The 12,859-nt window shown below is 41.7% G+C and overlaps 1 protein-coding gene across 2 annotated transcripts in view; it reads left to right on the top strand.

Moving 5' to 3' along the window:
- CAPN6 (calpain 6) overlaps nucleotides 1-12,859 on the top strand; it is a 45,424-nt gene that overhangs the window by 22,860 nt on the left and 9,705 nt on the right. For both annotated transcript variants that reach the window (XM_010227427.2, XM_088527504.1), the window contains exons 3-9: nucleotides 3,347-3,478; nucleotides 3,958-4,166; nucleotides 4,529-4,721; nucleotides 7,095-7,288; nucleotides 8,982-9,059; nucleotides 9,313-9,508; nucleotides 12,292-12,414. In XM_010227427.2, the coding sequence (XP_010225729.2) occupies nucleotides 3,347-3,478; nucleotides 3,958-4,166; nucleotides 4,529-4,721; nucleotides 7,095-7,288; nucleotides 8,982-9,059; nucleotides 9,313-9,508; nucleotides 12,292-12,414 (1,125 nt within the window). The remainder of the gene's footprint in view (nucleotides 1-3,346; nucleotides 3,479-3,957; nucleotides 4,167-4,528; nucleotides 4,722-7,094; nucleotides 7,289-8,981; nucleotides 9,060-9,312; nucleotides 9,509-12,291; nucleotides 12,415-12,859) is intronic.

Here is a 12,859-nt window from a genome sequence, read left to right on the forward strand (position 1 = left end):
GGTTGCAGGGGATATTTAAGAGGATGATCGGAGACCAGAAAGTCCTTCCTCACAGTCTCGAGTGATTTCTAGGTACATGTGGCAGAGAGCTCCAAGAGCTGCAAATAAACACAGTGTTTGTTACTGAGGTTCAGGAGAAGGTCATCCCTGCAGCAAGTCAGCTGTGCCCTTTCCAGCACTGTCAGCAGTCTGCATGAGAGCAGCTCCAGCACGCCAAGGGTCAGGTGAAATCTAGCAGCAGCCAAGACACGCATCACATTGCTCAACATTTGTGTTTTTTTTTTTTTTTCTTTCCAAACATTGATTCAGATTCTTGCCAAGTATGTGTCCTGTAGACAGGGCAAGACTGAAACCTATGACTTTCATTTAGTGTTAGTTACTGCTAGCCCCAAACTGGAAATAGCCAAAAGAGGAATGCTATAAAAAAGTTTGTGATGAGTTTGGTTTTGGAACATGTTTTACTGGAGGGAGAAGAGTGGGGAGAAGCATTTCTCAATCTCCCAATTACTGAGTTGTCTTATATGCAAGGCTGGAGCAAACCGGATACTCTTTTCTGATGGATTATCATGCGTATTTGCAGTTCAATTATGACTGGACCCCAGTTTCCTTTTGGTGAAAATTTCTCTGTGCTCTAAGGGGCTCAAACTATACCCATAGAGAGCACGATTATTGCTTAACACCTTTATCATTTCATGAGCGAATTTTTCTCAGACCTAACAAGGTTTCAGAAGGCTTTTTGCTTGTGATAAAGTATCTAGCCCAGTTGGACAGTTGTTTCTTCCATTGTACTGAGCACAGCTTAGAGAAACATCTGTCACAAGTGGCTAAGGACTTGCAGATTTGGACTTGAGGCAGGTGTTGAAACTGGCCAACTTCTCAAGGGCTTTCCCAGTGCTATTTCACATGTTCCCACGTTCAACACATTTCTCTTCTCCAAGCTGCTCAGTGTTTTCTCCATTTTCTCATTTAGTAATTCATTTACTAGTTCCATTGGAAAGAGAAGAGCCAATTAATGTCAGACAAGGTGGTTAGTGAGCCACCCTGACTTCTCACAGCATTAGTGGCATTAAATCAGTAGCATTAAATGTCAGATATCTTGAGCCTATGCAGTGTCAGATAGAAAGTGGCACAAACGGACTTCCAGAATGCGAGTGAAATTCTGAGCATGAAACTGAGAAGGGCATGATTTTCAGCAGAACCCTGAGCCTGTGCAAGCTCCCTTGCAGGCCCTCTGCAACCTAATTATAGTTCTGCAGATGGCATTTGTTTTAGTATGCACATGAAGAAGAGAACCCGGGAGAGCTCTGTATCTTGGATGGCAGAATGCTGTCTGTGCATGTAAATAATACAGCAAACTGCTTTTATTAGTGTTGTTCTGCTAGAAATAGTGTGACATTCATTAATGTTGTATAATAAGACCTGGTAATCTCCTTGAAGATTTTTCCCTGGAAACGTGAAGGTATTTTCTTGTTCACAGTTTATATATTTTGCAGACTGACCCAGAGGAAAAGAGTTTGGCCTAAATAGCAGTGCTTGCCAAGGGCATGCTCCTAGTGATACTCAGAGCCTGAGCATGGGTGTGTAGGCTGCACCCGCAGGACACGGTAGAGCAGGCGTCAGGGGTCTCAAAAATGCCATGGGCATGTTGTTATCTCAAGTTTTTACTTTTAATTCCATTGCTAATAGCTGATTTCTCCAAAATGGTCATAGCTAAGGAAAACTGATGGTTTTTTAAACATGCCAGGGAAAACCAATAGTGCTTTAAAATCCTCACAAGGTCTGCAGAATAACATATTCAAATAGCACATTTCTGTTCAGGATTTAGATTGCTAATTTCATCTAGGAAGTATTCCTTGGAATTTTCTCTATTGCATAAATGGTGAAAAGCAAAAATCCAGAGGAAAGAAAATGGTTCAAACTAACTGTAGCTTCTACCTGGGTGTTACTGTGCTTCTCATCTGCATCATACAGTGACAGTCATCATAGAAGCTATTATAATGCCTATAACTAAGGGCAAAAGAAACAGGAATAATGTCATTTTCTATCACTACTTTTACATCTCAGATGTCTAGGTCTCCTAGGCAGTTTGAAAAGTAAGGATTTATGAAGTGAGATCCTGAAGAATTAAATGACTACTGTGAAAACAGAGAGATGGTGCTTCTAAGTCCATTTTCTTTTTGTGTTTACTTTGGGACCCCAGTGAATGCTGATCTCATCCATATGTTTAGCATTTGACAAATGATGTGTTCTGTTTTTTCTCCAAAGACTGTAAGAGATACAAGACATGCTTCAATTAAAAATGATAGTTTAATTATGCTTCAATTAAAAATGATAGTTTAATTATGCTTCAATTAAAAATGATAGTTTAATTATGGTTACTTTTGGCACAGGAAACTGATATACAGTAGTATTTAATTTCTTTTAAAAACAGTAAAAGTTTTGGCTTCCTATATTGACGGAAGAGCTTGGATTAGTTTAACCTTAATAGATCAACTCATCCCTGTTTATTATGCTGATAAAACAATGTTTTGAAGGAAAAAGCAATCTGAATATAATACTGCCAGTGAAGCATGGAAAAGCGATATGAAACTTGAGCCAACCCATGCTTGCTCTGGATTATCTACCCCCATGTTGAAACCAAGGCCAGGTAGTTAACTGATGTTGAGCTCTGATGCCAACTGCTGTATGGATTGACACTAGCTAAAGTGCTGGCCCTGCCTTTCTGTTGCCATTCTGTGTCAAAACGTCCAGGCAAACTGCCTGAATGTGTGTTACATGGATAAGTATCTTGTGCACAGACAGTTTTCCTCATACTCACCATTTTTTATTCAGAATTTTTAGTAAGTTCTGGCAATAAGCTTTTAATTTTTTTTTCTGAGTGAAGCCACATTTAAGAAATATTGACAAAGAATAGTGTGTCATACAGTGATCAGTCACTTGTTTCATAAGAGACATTTCAACTTTTTATTTTGCAAATTCCTGTTAGTCAGTGAGTAAGCTCTCTTGCCAAATATTGCCCCAATGTCAAATAAATCTTCTGAATGCTGCATTCATGCTAGTCCTCAAAATTCACCTTCAGTTCTGAGCAGACCGAGGACCACTTCCAAAAAAACTATCAAATGCTGGTTGCTTAGATAGGCAGCGTAATCTATGTGTGAGGGCGTAAATAAGCCTGTACATCTTGTCTTTCAAATACACTTGATACCAGAGGACTCCAAGCTTTGACAGTGGGAAAATAGAAAATGTGAATATGATGTGGAACAAGTGCGGAGAGCACTAGCTGGTGAGAGATGCCATGTTCACTTCTGCTGTGAAGTTTCCAGCAGTTTGTGATTCGTTTTGACAGGAGCTCTGTGAAGATCCTCGCCTGTTTGTGAACGGAATCAGCTCCCATGACTTGCACCAAGGCATACTGGGCAACTGCTGGTTTGTGGCCGCGTGCTCCTGCTTGGCTCTGCAGGAGACCCTCTGGCAGAAGGTGGGTGATAATCTGCTTGGTACGGGAAATAAGCTTAATAAAGCCTGGCTGATTCTTTACTTATCTACAAATGTTTTTTCCTCTGAGACGAATATGCAGCTGATGAGCAGTTAAGTTTTGGAGGATTCAAATCTTCCTTTTCTTTGCAAGTTCATATTTCATGTTATGAGTGCCCCCTCCAGCCCACAGCCCCATTGTGCACCAAAGAAGAAATGTAGTGAACGTAAGGAGTGTCTGTAGTTGCTCTGCTAGTCATGCTCTGTAGACAATTCTGAATTTTATGTACCTGAAAGATTATTTCAAATGGGGCTACGCTTAGCTTTGTACCAAATTCACTATCATTTTTACTGCTTCAGCTATTTAAGATTAACTGCTCATGAAGCTGAATGCCAGTGCAGTGCATGCTCCAGGGCAGTCTGCTCTCTGAGTAAGTGTTGACATACTGCATTTGGTGAACTTTGCCTTGCATGGTTTCTCAGGTTATTCCAGACTTTAAAGAACAAGAATGGGACCCTAAAAAAACAGAGAAATATGCTGGGATTTTCCGGTTCCGGTTCTGGTGTTTTGGAGAATGGACAGAGGTGGTTGTTGATGATCTGCTGCCAACAGTGGATGGGAAGTTGATCTATTGCCACTCCAATGTGAAAAACGAATTCTGGAGCGCGCTGTTGGAGAAAGCTTATGCAAAGTATGAACCACTTCATTGTCCTGCTATCCATCTGCTCATTTTGTCTCTCAGCCTTATCATACTTTCCACAGATTTTAGGTTTGCTGCCAGCAGGAAGCCTAAAATAATTAAAAACTCTTCCCTTAATCTGCATGGTGGAGATGCACTGTAAAGCAGCCCAATGCATTCAACTTCAGCAGCTCAAAACCCTTAAGGATTTTTCTACTCCTTTTCTGGAAGCCCATCAAAGCTTCATCTCCAATTTGCACTTTTTGCTTCATTTTTTCCCCTGGTGTTTCATAAATATATTACCTATGCTCAGGCTAAATCAGAGCCTTTCTAATGACCACTGGGTGAGTGAGAATGTTCTGGGTTGCCTCTAGGATGGCTGGATCTTACGAAGCTCTGGATGGAGGCAGCGCTGCAGATGCAATTGTGGATTTCACTGGAGCAGTGGCAGAATCTGTTGATCTGATAAAGGGCAAATACAAAGAGACTATTTCTGAACAGATGAAGCTGTTTGAAGAGTTGCTGAAAGTACATAAAAGAGGCGGGTTGATCAGCTGTTCCATCGCGGTATGTACAGACAGCGGCATATAAAGAATTTTTCAATTAATATTCTTATCTGGAAAAAAATACCACTGTCAGTATAAGTATGTTGAGTTTGTCCTTTAGCTGTGAGCTTTGGAAGCACGTGGTGTGGAAAAAGCTAGCAAATTGGCAGTGCTGTCAGCCAAGTACAACTCCCAGAGCCACCAAACAGAGTCGCAAAACCACAGAGCTGTTTGTGCTGCTCGCCACATCGCTGTGGACCTGCGGTGCTGTTCTTTCTGAACGGCCACAGTTGGGTAGTGACCCAAGGTTAATCTGCCTAGAATGCCCTAATTTACAGTCCAAATGGCAGCATTCAATTTCTGTATTTCTTATGGAAATCCCTTTACAGAAAACACTGCTGGCACTAAACTGCTCAGGCTTCTTGACTCCGGCTGTGCTAACAGAGTCACCTTGTCAGTGTGACACTGGAGCTGAGCTGAAGGCTGAGCTCCCTTAGGCGCTCAGGCAGGCCTGTTTGTTGATAAGACTCCCCATGAGAGCTGGCCAGCGTAACTGCCTGTGCTGGCTTGCGGCGCGCAGCCGGCACAAGTGCCTGCACTAGCCTGAGGTTCGTTTAGTTGGTAGAGGAGGGTTGGCTTCCCGATGGGTGATTCGGGGTGATACAGTGGTGGTTCATTGAGAGACTCTTGCAAATATGGTGGTAGTTGTGCAGTTGTCCAGAACAACGGGAAACCAGCCAAGTTTGGAGATGCCTTAAAAAATCATCTGTCTAGCGAGGCCTGACCATATACTGTACAAACATTCCCCCAAACACTACCGTGGGTTCTGTTTGTTAAGAGGAATCCTGTGAGGGGACAGGCAAAGTATGAGGGGTTAGCATTGGAAAAGTAATTAATTAATTAGGCAGTTGGAATCCCTTCACTTTTTCATGGCATTTTATTTCTGCCTGTCAAATGAAACACAAATGTTTTTGAGCATGATTACACAGGGCTGCTTCTATTGATTTGGTTTCACTCATTTGCCATGTATCACTTTCTGGTAGATGCATTATGTGCACAATGAAATATGCTAAATGTGGATTGTGTAATACCTAAGCGGCTTCACTGCTGACTTACAAACATGCCAACATTTTCCTTGGAATATAGAACAGCCCGGAGCTTCAGCATTTGGAAATTTGAACAGACAGGAGATGTTTAAATATATTATTAAAATAAATAAATAAATGGCTTCAGAATGAAACGGCAAAGGCAGACAGCAGTAAGAAACGCCTGGGGGATGATGAAGGGAGCAGGAGTGAGCACAGACTCCTGTGCCGTCAGGGATTCTTGTTTGCTTTTAGTTGTGAAAAATGCAAGTGAAAGTGTTACATTGGAGAAAACCCCAACCCATTGGAAATGCCAGCCAGTCTTGATGTAGCACATGAGCTCATTCTTTAGGAGCTGTTGTCACTGAAAAGCGCAGGGGTCTTGGTGAGAGTCTCGCAGTTGCCAGAGCATCTGTCAGTTCTGATTTGTTAGAATTTTATCTCTCTTTCTTTCTTTCTTTTTTTTTCCCCACTGATTTCTTATCTTTGAGGACTGAGCACTGTTGTTTCAGTGCAACTCCTGCAACTCTAGTCTAGGTAGATGTGGTCTTCCTCCTAAGGCAGAGAAAAGGGACCAGGTCATTCAGAGCCACTCCAGCATCTTTATATGACATTGCTTTTCTGTTTTTAGATATGCCTATAAGATTTGAGCCTAATCCAATGAATGAAAATGGGATCTTTTTGGTACCTTTGAAATTGTCACGTATTCTTAGATCAGCATCTGATCAAGTTTAGGTCACCCAATAGGGCAGTTCACTGCCTAGTCACTGCTAGAAAACAGGCTGCTTAAATGAAGTCTGTGAGGGACAAACCAAGTTCCTATCAAAGCCTGCAGAGCTACCCCTTGCCAAATGAGAGGGGCCAACCAGGTCAGGAGTGAGGTACAAGGCAGGTTTGTCAAACAGGTAAAAAGCTTTCTTGGTTGTGCCACCTATTTTTAGCCACTGTGAGTAGTTCTTTACGGTTGAGATACACCCCAACAAAGAAACAGCTGCTGGAATCAGCTTAGGTCCTACGAAGTGTCCAGTTAAAGATACTACCAGACAGTACTAAGCCTGTGCACAATCTTTAATATCCAGAATGCTCACTTGTAAAGTTGACAAGATTTTGCAGGGGCTGAATCAGGTTATCTATCAGCCAGGCGTTCACTCCATGCAGCCAGGAGGAGACAGAATGGGCATAGCAGGCAGTCTTCTGTGCTCCGGGTCTCTGTCTGCCGGGGCTTGTCTGGCACTGTCACATGGAAATCCAAACTGCTCAAACACTAGTTTGGAGCTTCAAATTCTAATTGTCATTTCTTGGTGCTAAAGGCTTCCTCTGGCTTTGCCAATGAGATGGAGACAGCAACGGGTCTCGTCATCGGTCATGCCTACTCAGTGACCGCAGTTCGGAAACTACGCCTGGGAGAAAGGCTCATCCTCTCTTTTAAGGCAGAAAAGCTCTTCATGATCAGGCTGAGGAATCCCTGGGGGAAGAGGGAATGGAACGGCGCCTGGAGCGACAAGTAAGTGCTACGAGCTCCAGTGTCAAAGGAATGAAGCTGCATTTTGGGGCCGCTGGAAGTTGAATGTGTGATTAAACGTTCTGAGACACAACGTCAGTCTGCAGCACTCATTGATGGCTGAAGCGTTTTGCCATCCCTTCACGAGTATAAGGTTCTGTGAGCAAATGAGTGTCTCATCCTGAAACAGCAAGGAGGAAATGACTTCCCAACCCTTACTTTACTGCATACATCATTTTCCTGGCACATAGGAGCATGGGTAGAAAAATATCCTGCAATTTAGGCGATGAGTAAAGAACAGGAGTTCTGTTCTAGTTTCGCCATGGAATCTGTCTGTGACTCAGTTTCCCATCTGTAGTTGCCAGGGATGGTATGAGTCCTTCATTTTAAAACAGACTGATGAAAAATGCTGTAAAATTGCTACATTTGTAATGTCTTGAATAATTTTGTCATGAGTTTCAGTGTGGACCATGGGTTTCGTAGCTCCCCCTACAGACGGAAGTGACTCCTGGAAGAGATATATTCCATCAGTTACACATGAGGAACATTCAACTAGGTCGTTACAGTTCAACCCTGTGCTTCACAGTCACTCACTCAGAGCTGTTAGCACTGTATAATGCAATACTCTTAATAACAGTATGCTAAATATCCATCTTCCATAGGTTACATGGCAAAAATCTATTACTTTCAAACACAACTTTAAATAGATGAGATGCTGAGCTGGCAGAATGTAAAGAAGAGTGAATGTCTGTAGTTGAACCCATGTGATTTTCAGCTAGGTCTTAACCTTGGCAGAGTTGCCACTCACTCTGATAGAAACACTAAGAAAGGGCTCTGAAGTTGTTCTGTAATTTTGGCCTACTAGAATTAAACAGAGAAATCCTCAGGTGCTTAAAAAAGTCTGTTATGACAAGCAACCTCTTCGCTCCCGACAACTCCTTTCAGCTTTATCTGACAAGGAATCCTTAGAAAGGGAGTAAGAAATCATGGCTCCGTATGTAACGTATGTGGAAAGGATTTCATGCTGTCTCCTGTTAGACGACTGAAACATCAGAACACTTGAAGTTAGCTTCTAGTGTTCACTGCAGCCAGTGAAAGAGGCAGGTGCCTCCAGGGGACAGTGTAGAGCACCTAAGTCGCAGGGTAGTGCAGGCAATGGGGTGTGTTTGTAGTGTACAGTTACCCTGGAAACTGGACCCTGAGATTGCGCTGGAACAGTTTCTTCTTGGAGGCTCTCTGGGGTAATCTGGGCAGTTTGCATCCCTGGTTTATCTAAGGAGGTTGAAAGACAGAGATAATACTCTTGTCTAAGTGAAGGTCTAAGATTCAGTAAGCTGCAATGCAGGTTTCTTATTATCTACTTTTGAATATGTTCTCTGTAAGAGAATGGAGTCGGTCTGATATGCCCTTCCAAACCAGCCCTTTTAAGGGAGAGTGTAATAGAAGAAATCAATAAAATTCTGCTCTAGTTGTGCCAATTTGCCATTCACCACGTATCTTTTTTATGGTAACTTTCAAATCAATGCATGTTTTAAAACTATCCTTCCGTTCTTCAATATCACCTACTCTTTCAGTACTCTGATGTTACCTTTTTAAAGGAGACCATGAGGGAATTTTACCTGGAACTATTTTTCTTCTAGGTAATAATATTTAATTTAATAAATGATATTTGTGGTTGTTCCCCACCTCCTTCTAGTTCTGAAGAGTGGAAGAAAGTCAGCAGTTCTGAATGTAAGAGGTTGGGACTCACTGTTGAGAATGACGGAGAGTTCTGGTAAGTGGGAGTCATCTCAAGATGACCCAACACACTGCATATTGGGTTCTAAGATACTGTGATTACAGCTTCACAATCATTTCTGCATGGAGAGATTTCCAGTAAAGCAGTTTGTCCTTGACTTAATCTGGAAAACTGGGCAGTGTCTCTTCTTTAATTACTGGAAGATTTTGTATGTTATTTTGGCTCTTTGGGTCAGTAGCACTGTTTATTTTTAAATAAACCACTAATTTCTTTGTGTCCCCTGCTTCAGGATGACGTTTGAGGATTGGTGTAAAAATTTCACTGATGTGGACATCTGCCGCATAGTAAATACCTCCTACTTCAGTATCCACAAGACCTGGGAGAAGAAAATGATGCAGGGGGCTTGGACAAAGAATTCAGAGCCCCTGTTAAATCGTTCTGGTGGATGCTTTGATAACAGAGACACCTTCCTGCAAAACCCCCAGGTGGGAATTTCTGTACTTCAAACAGTATTAAAGGGTGTCCACCTTAATTAGGCTTCTGAAGTATCCATTTTATTTAGGACCCCGTAATGACCACCTGATATAATCTCATTGCAGGTGTCTGTCTTCTGGGAGTATGTTGGTTCACTGCAGTGATTTCTGTGAGATCTTTCAGAAGTGTTCAGATATTCATTTAGAACTGATCATGTTTAAGACTTATGAAACAGGGACACATGAATGAGTGAAATCCTGCCTAGAATTCATTTAGAATTCATTTTCCCATTTGTAGAAAAACAGCAGGTTGCTTTTCTACTGGCAGAAATCTGCTCACTTAGCACCCTTAAACATCAAGAGGGTCTGGTCCACAGTAATTAGTATCTCCTTGTTCTAATTTAAGGTTTGGAAAGTATCCAGTTTGTGCCATCCTGTCCTACAGATACAGGCAGAGAAGCAGTTCTTCACTACTCTAGCTTGTGCCAGTGCTCCTTCTCAAAGGGTGATTTTATTCAGGTGTTCCTCTGGATATATTCAAGTGTTTATATGGGTCTTGGTTGTAAGTGTTTAGCTGCTACAGAGAACAAAATCCATAGCTGTTACGGTCGAGTGCAGTGCCTGGTGCGCTGGAAGGACTACTTATTCCAGTTGTGTCTTGAGGCCGATTGATTAAAAGGCTCTTCATAGCAGTGCTGGAACATATTTGTGTTAGCTTAGGGTCATTATAAATGATTGTGGCTATATATATATATATATATGTATATATAATACATATATAAAAATATATAAATGATATTCTAGAGACAATCTGTCTGGTTTTCCAAAATCAACTCCCTGATTCTGAGACCTCCTATGAAGTTCACCTATTCAGAGGGGAATTGTGACACTTCCAGTTCCATTAAAATAAGGGAATTTAAGCCAGATATAAATGCATTTCCACAGCCTCCTGCTGATTTCCAGGTCATTACCCATTAGTGCAGCTGAAATGTCATCATAGGTTTTAACAGCCACACACCATCTCATCACACCGAGACTATGGAGCCCTCAGTTTCCTTTCTGCAGCTCCATATGCCCTGGGACATCCCAGGCTCTCTGACAAAGTCATGCTGCATGTGATGTACCAGGGACAAGCATTTGAATGTGCCCCAATATGTGTGACAGCATACTTATGTTTCTCTTCTTAGGCTCTCTTTGCAGAGGCTCTTTACAGTCCTTAGGAAATATGCCCAGTGGTGAATAGCACACAGGTGAAGACGCAAAGAAGCATTGATTTTGTACCAAGAAAGAACCAGTCCAGAACAGCAAGCAATAGTTCTGCCTGCAATAGTAGGAAGCTGATCTGGACTGTAAATACTGGGAATAACTAATGAAGCCCAGAGGCTTGGGAAGGAGTCGATTTTCCCTGCAATACTGCTGTACTTCAGCCAGCTCTGCGTTGGTTGCTTTCCTGCCTGTATGTGTCACACCACCTGTGCGGGTGAGGGTCGGCCTGAGAAAGGGGCTGATGCCACATTCTGCAGAGCTCCCCCACAGAGGGATGCAGAGTCATTGCAGGGGATCGCTCCACAGCAGCAACCACGGCAATCTCAGCATCCCCCTTGGGCAGGATAGCGCTTTTCAGCAGCTGTTGGAGAGGAGGGAATTGAACCTCTGATTATATTCCTCTTCCTGCTAGTCAGAGGTCTCTGATTTTGCTCTAACTGGGGGGAGTGATGTGTATAGTAGTCGGCTGGTAGTGCCTGCTGCTGTGTTATGCTGTTATGCATCTGCTTCGCAGTTAGTAGTCTGTAAGGATGGAGAATACATCTGCCTCAACTTTTTAAAATAGCATCCCTTGCCTTCATTCATCCCTCCAGTTTAGATTTGCCCTGAGTATACAAGAAGAAATAAAATTTAAATGAGTTTTTAAGAGTGAAAGCGTTTGAGTGTTAAATTTTTGCCCTGCAAAGAAACACCCGTCGGACATTTTTGCCTATTGAAAACCTTTGCATTTTCTGGAAAACTGGTCTGACAGTGATATTTTAATAATGTATGGAATCCAAATCTGATTTTCTGAGGTGGGAATTGCTGTCTAAACTTTATGTAGTTTGTTTTAATTGTCTTAAATCCAAGTTGATTTAGAATGACTTTAAACAGTTAGATAAAATGTTTGCATGTTAAGGGTGCTGAATTCCCTTGGCCCTTTTTATCTCGGTATTCCTAAGGCTCTCAAGAAAAATAAGGAAGACCAAAATTTGTGTTCCTGACATTCCTATATTAAACAGGAATTGCAGGCACAGAATAGTTTTAGCTGATGTTCAGAAGATTCCTTCATTTGTATGTCAAGTGCAAAAATTATGTTTGAGGTTCACAGGCTTTATTTAGAAATCCAAGTTATGAAAAGAATCCAAAATGATCAAATACCCTATCTGGAGTCCGATCAATTTTTTTTTTTAGAAATCTCTCCCAGTTTATATAAATCTAAATACAACCTGATTTTTCATCTTCTACTTTTTGTGCAGATATTTTCTTCTGCTGCCTCAACAGTTATTTTGAAATACTGTCTCCTGCTGTCTGCTAAGTGAATTACCTGTTTCAGTGCTTCTAGTTTTTTTAAAAAAAGACCTTTATTATTAGCATTATTTTTCATCTTTGATTTTCTGAGAATCTCTCTCACATGCAGAACTCTCTCCCCACACTCACAAAAAAGGCTTTTCGGGTACCTCTGCTAGATGTCTGTATATCTTTGGTGATGGCTTTGTATTTGTCTCCTATGACGTTTTTAACAGCTCATCTCTCCTCTCTTGTGCTAGTACATCTTTGATGTTAAGAAGACCGAGGACAAAGTGTTGGTCTCATTACAGCAGGAGGATCGGCGCAGGTACAAGAAAGAGGGGAAAGGCGAGAGCATCCCCATTGGCTTCGAAATCCTCAAGGTAGGCAGCCAGCTGAGTCTCCCACGTATGTTGCATTCCCCACCAGAGCTGCCATTAGGTTCTATCTGAGGTAAATTCAACTTAGTTCCATTCAAACGCTGCTTGAACTGAAGTAGCGTAAGTCATTTTTCCATATTGTAAAATAATTTTAAGTACTTTTCCTTCCCCAAGCTTGGATAAGAGAGATTTTTTTCTTTCATAAAAAACATTAATGCTTGAAACTTGGAGGGTGCTCTTGTTGTTGATGATGTTTTTGTTTTCATTTGCTCTTTCCCCTTCTCACTTGATTTTTTTCTGTTCCTGCCTCCCTTTCATCAGGAAATACAGTCAAATGAGTTCGAAAAATTTACAGTTTTTCTTTTGCCACATAGAAAAGCCAGAAGAGTCAGGTGTTTTCAAAAGCTGGAATAGTGAGAACAAATGAACAAATGTGCAATAAGAAGCA

The sequence above is a fragment of the Tinamus guttatus genome, unplaced genomic scaffold (genome assembly GCF_059628265.1).
Source record: "Tinamus guttatus ecotype Peru unplaced genomic scaffold, ASM5962826v1 Tinamus_guttatus_pri_ptg000287l, whole genome shotgun sequence".
In the NCBI taxonomy this organism is placed as follows: Eukaryota; Metazoa; Chordata; class Aves; order Tinamiformes; family Tinamidae; genus Tinamus; species Tinamus guttatus.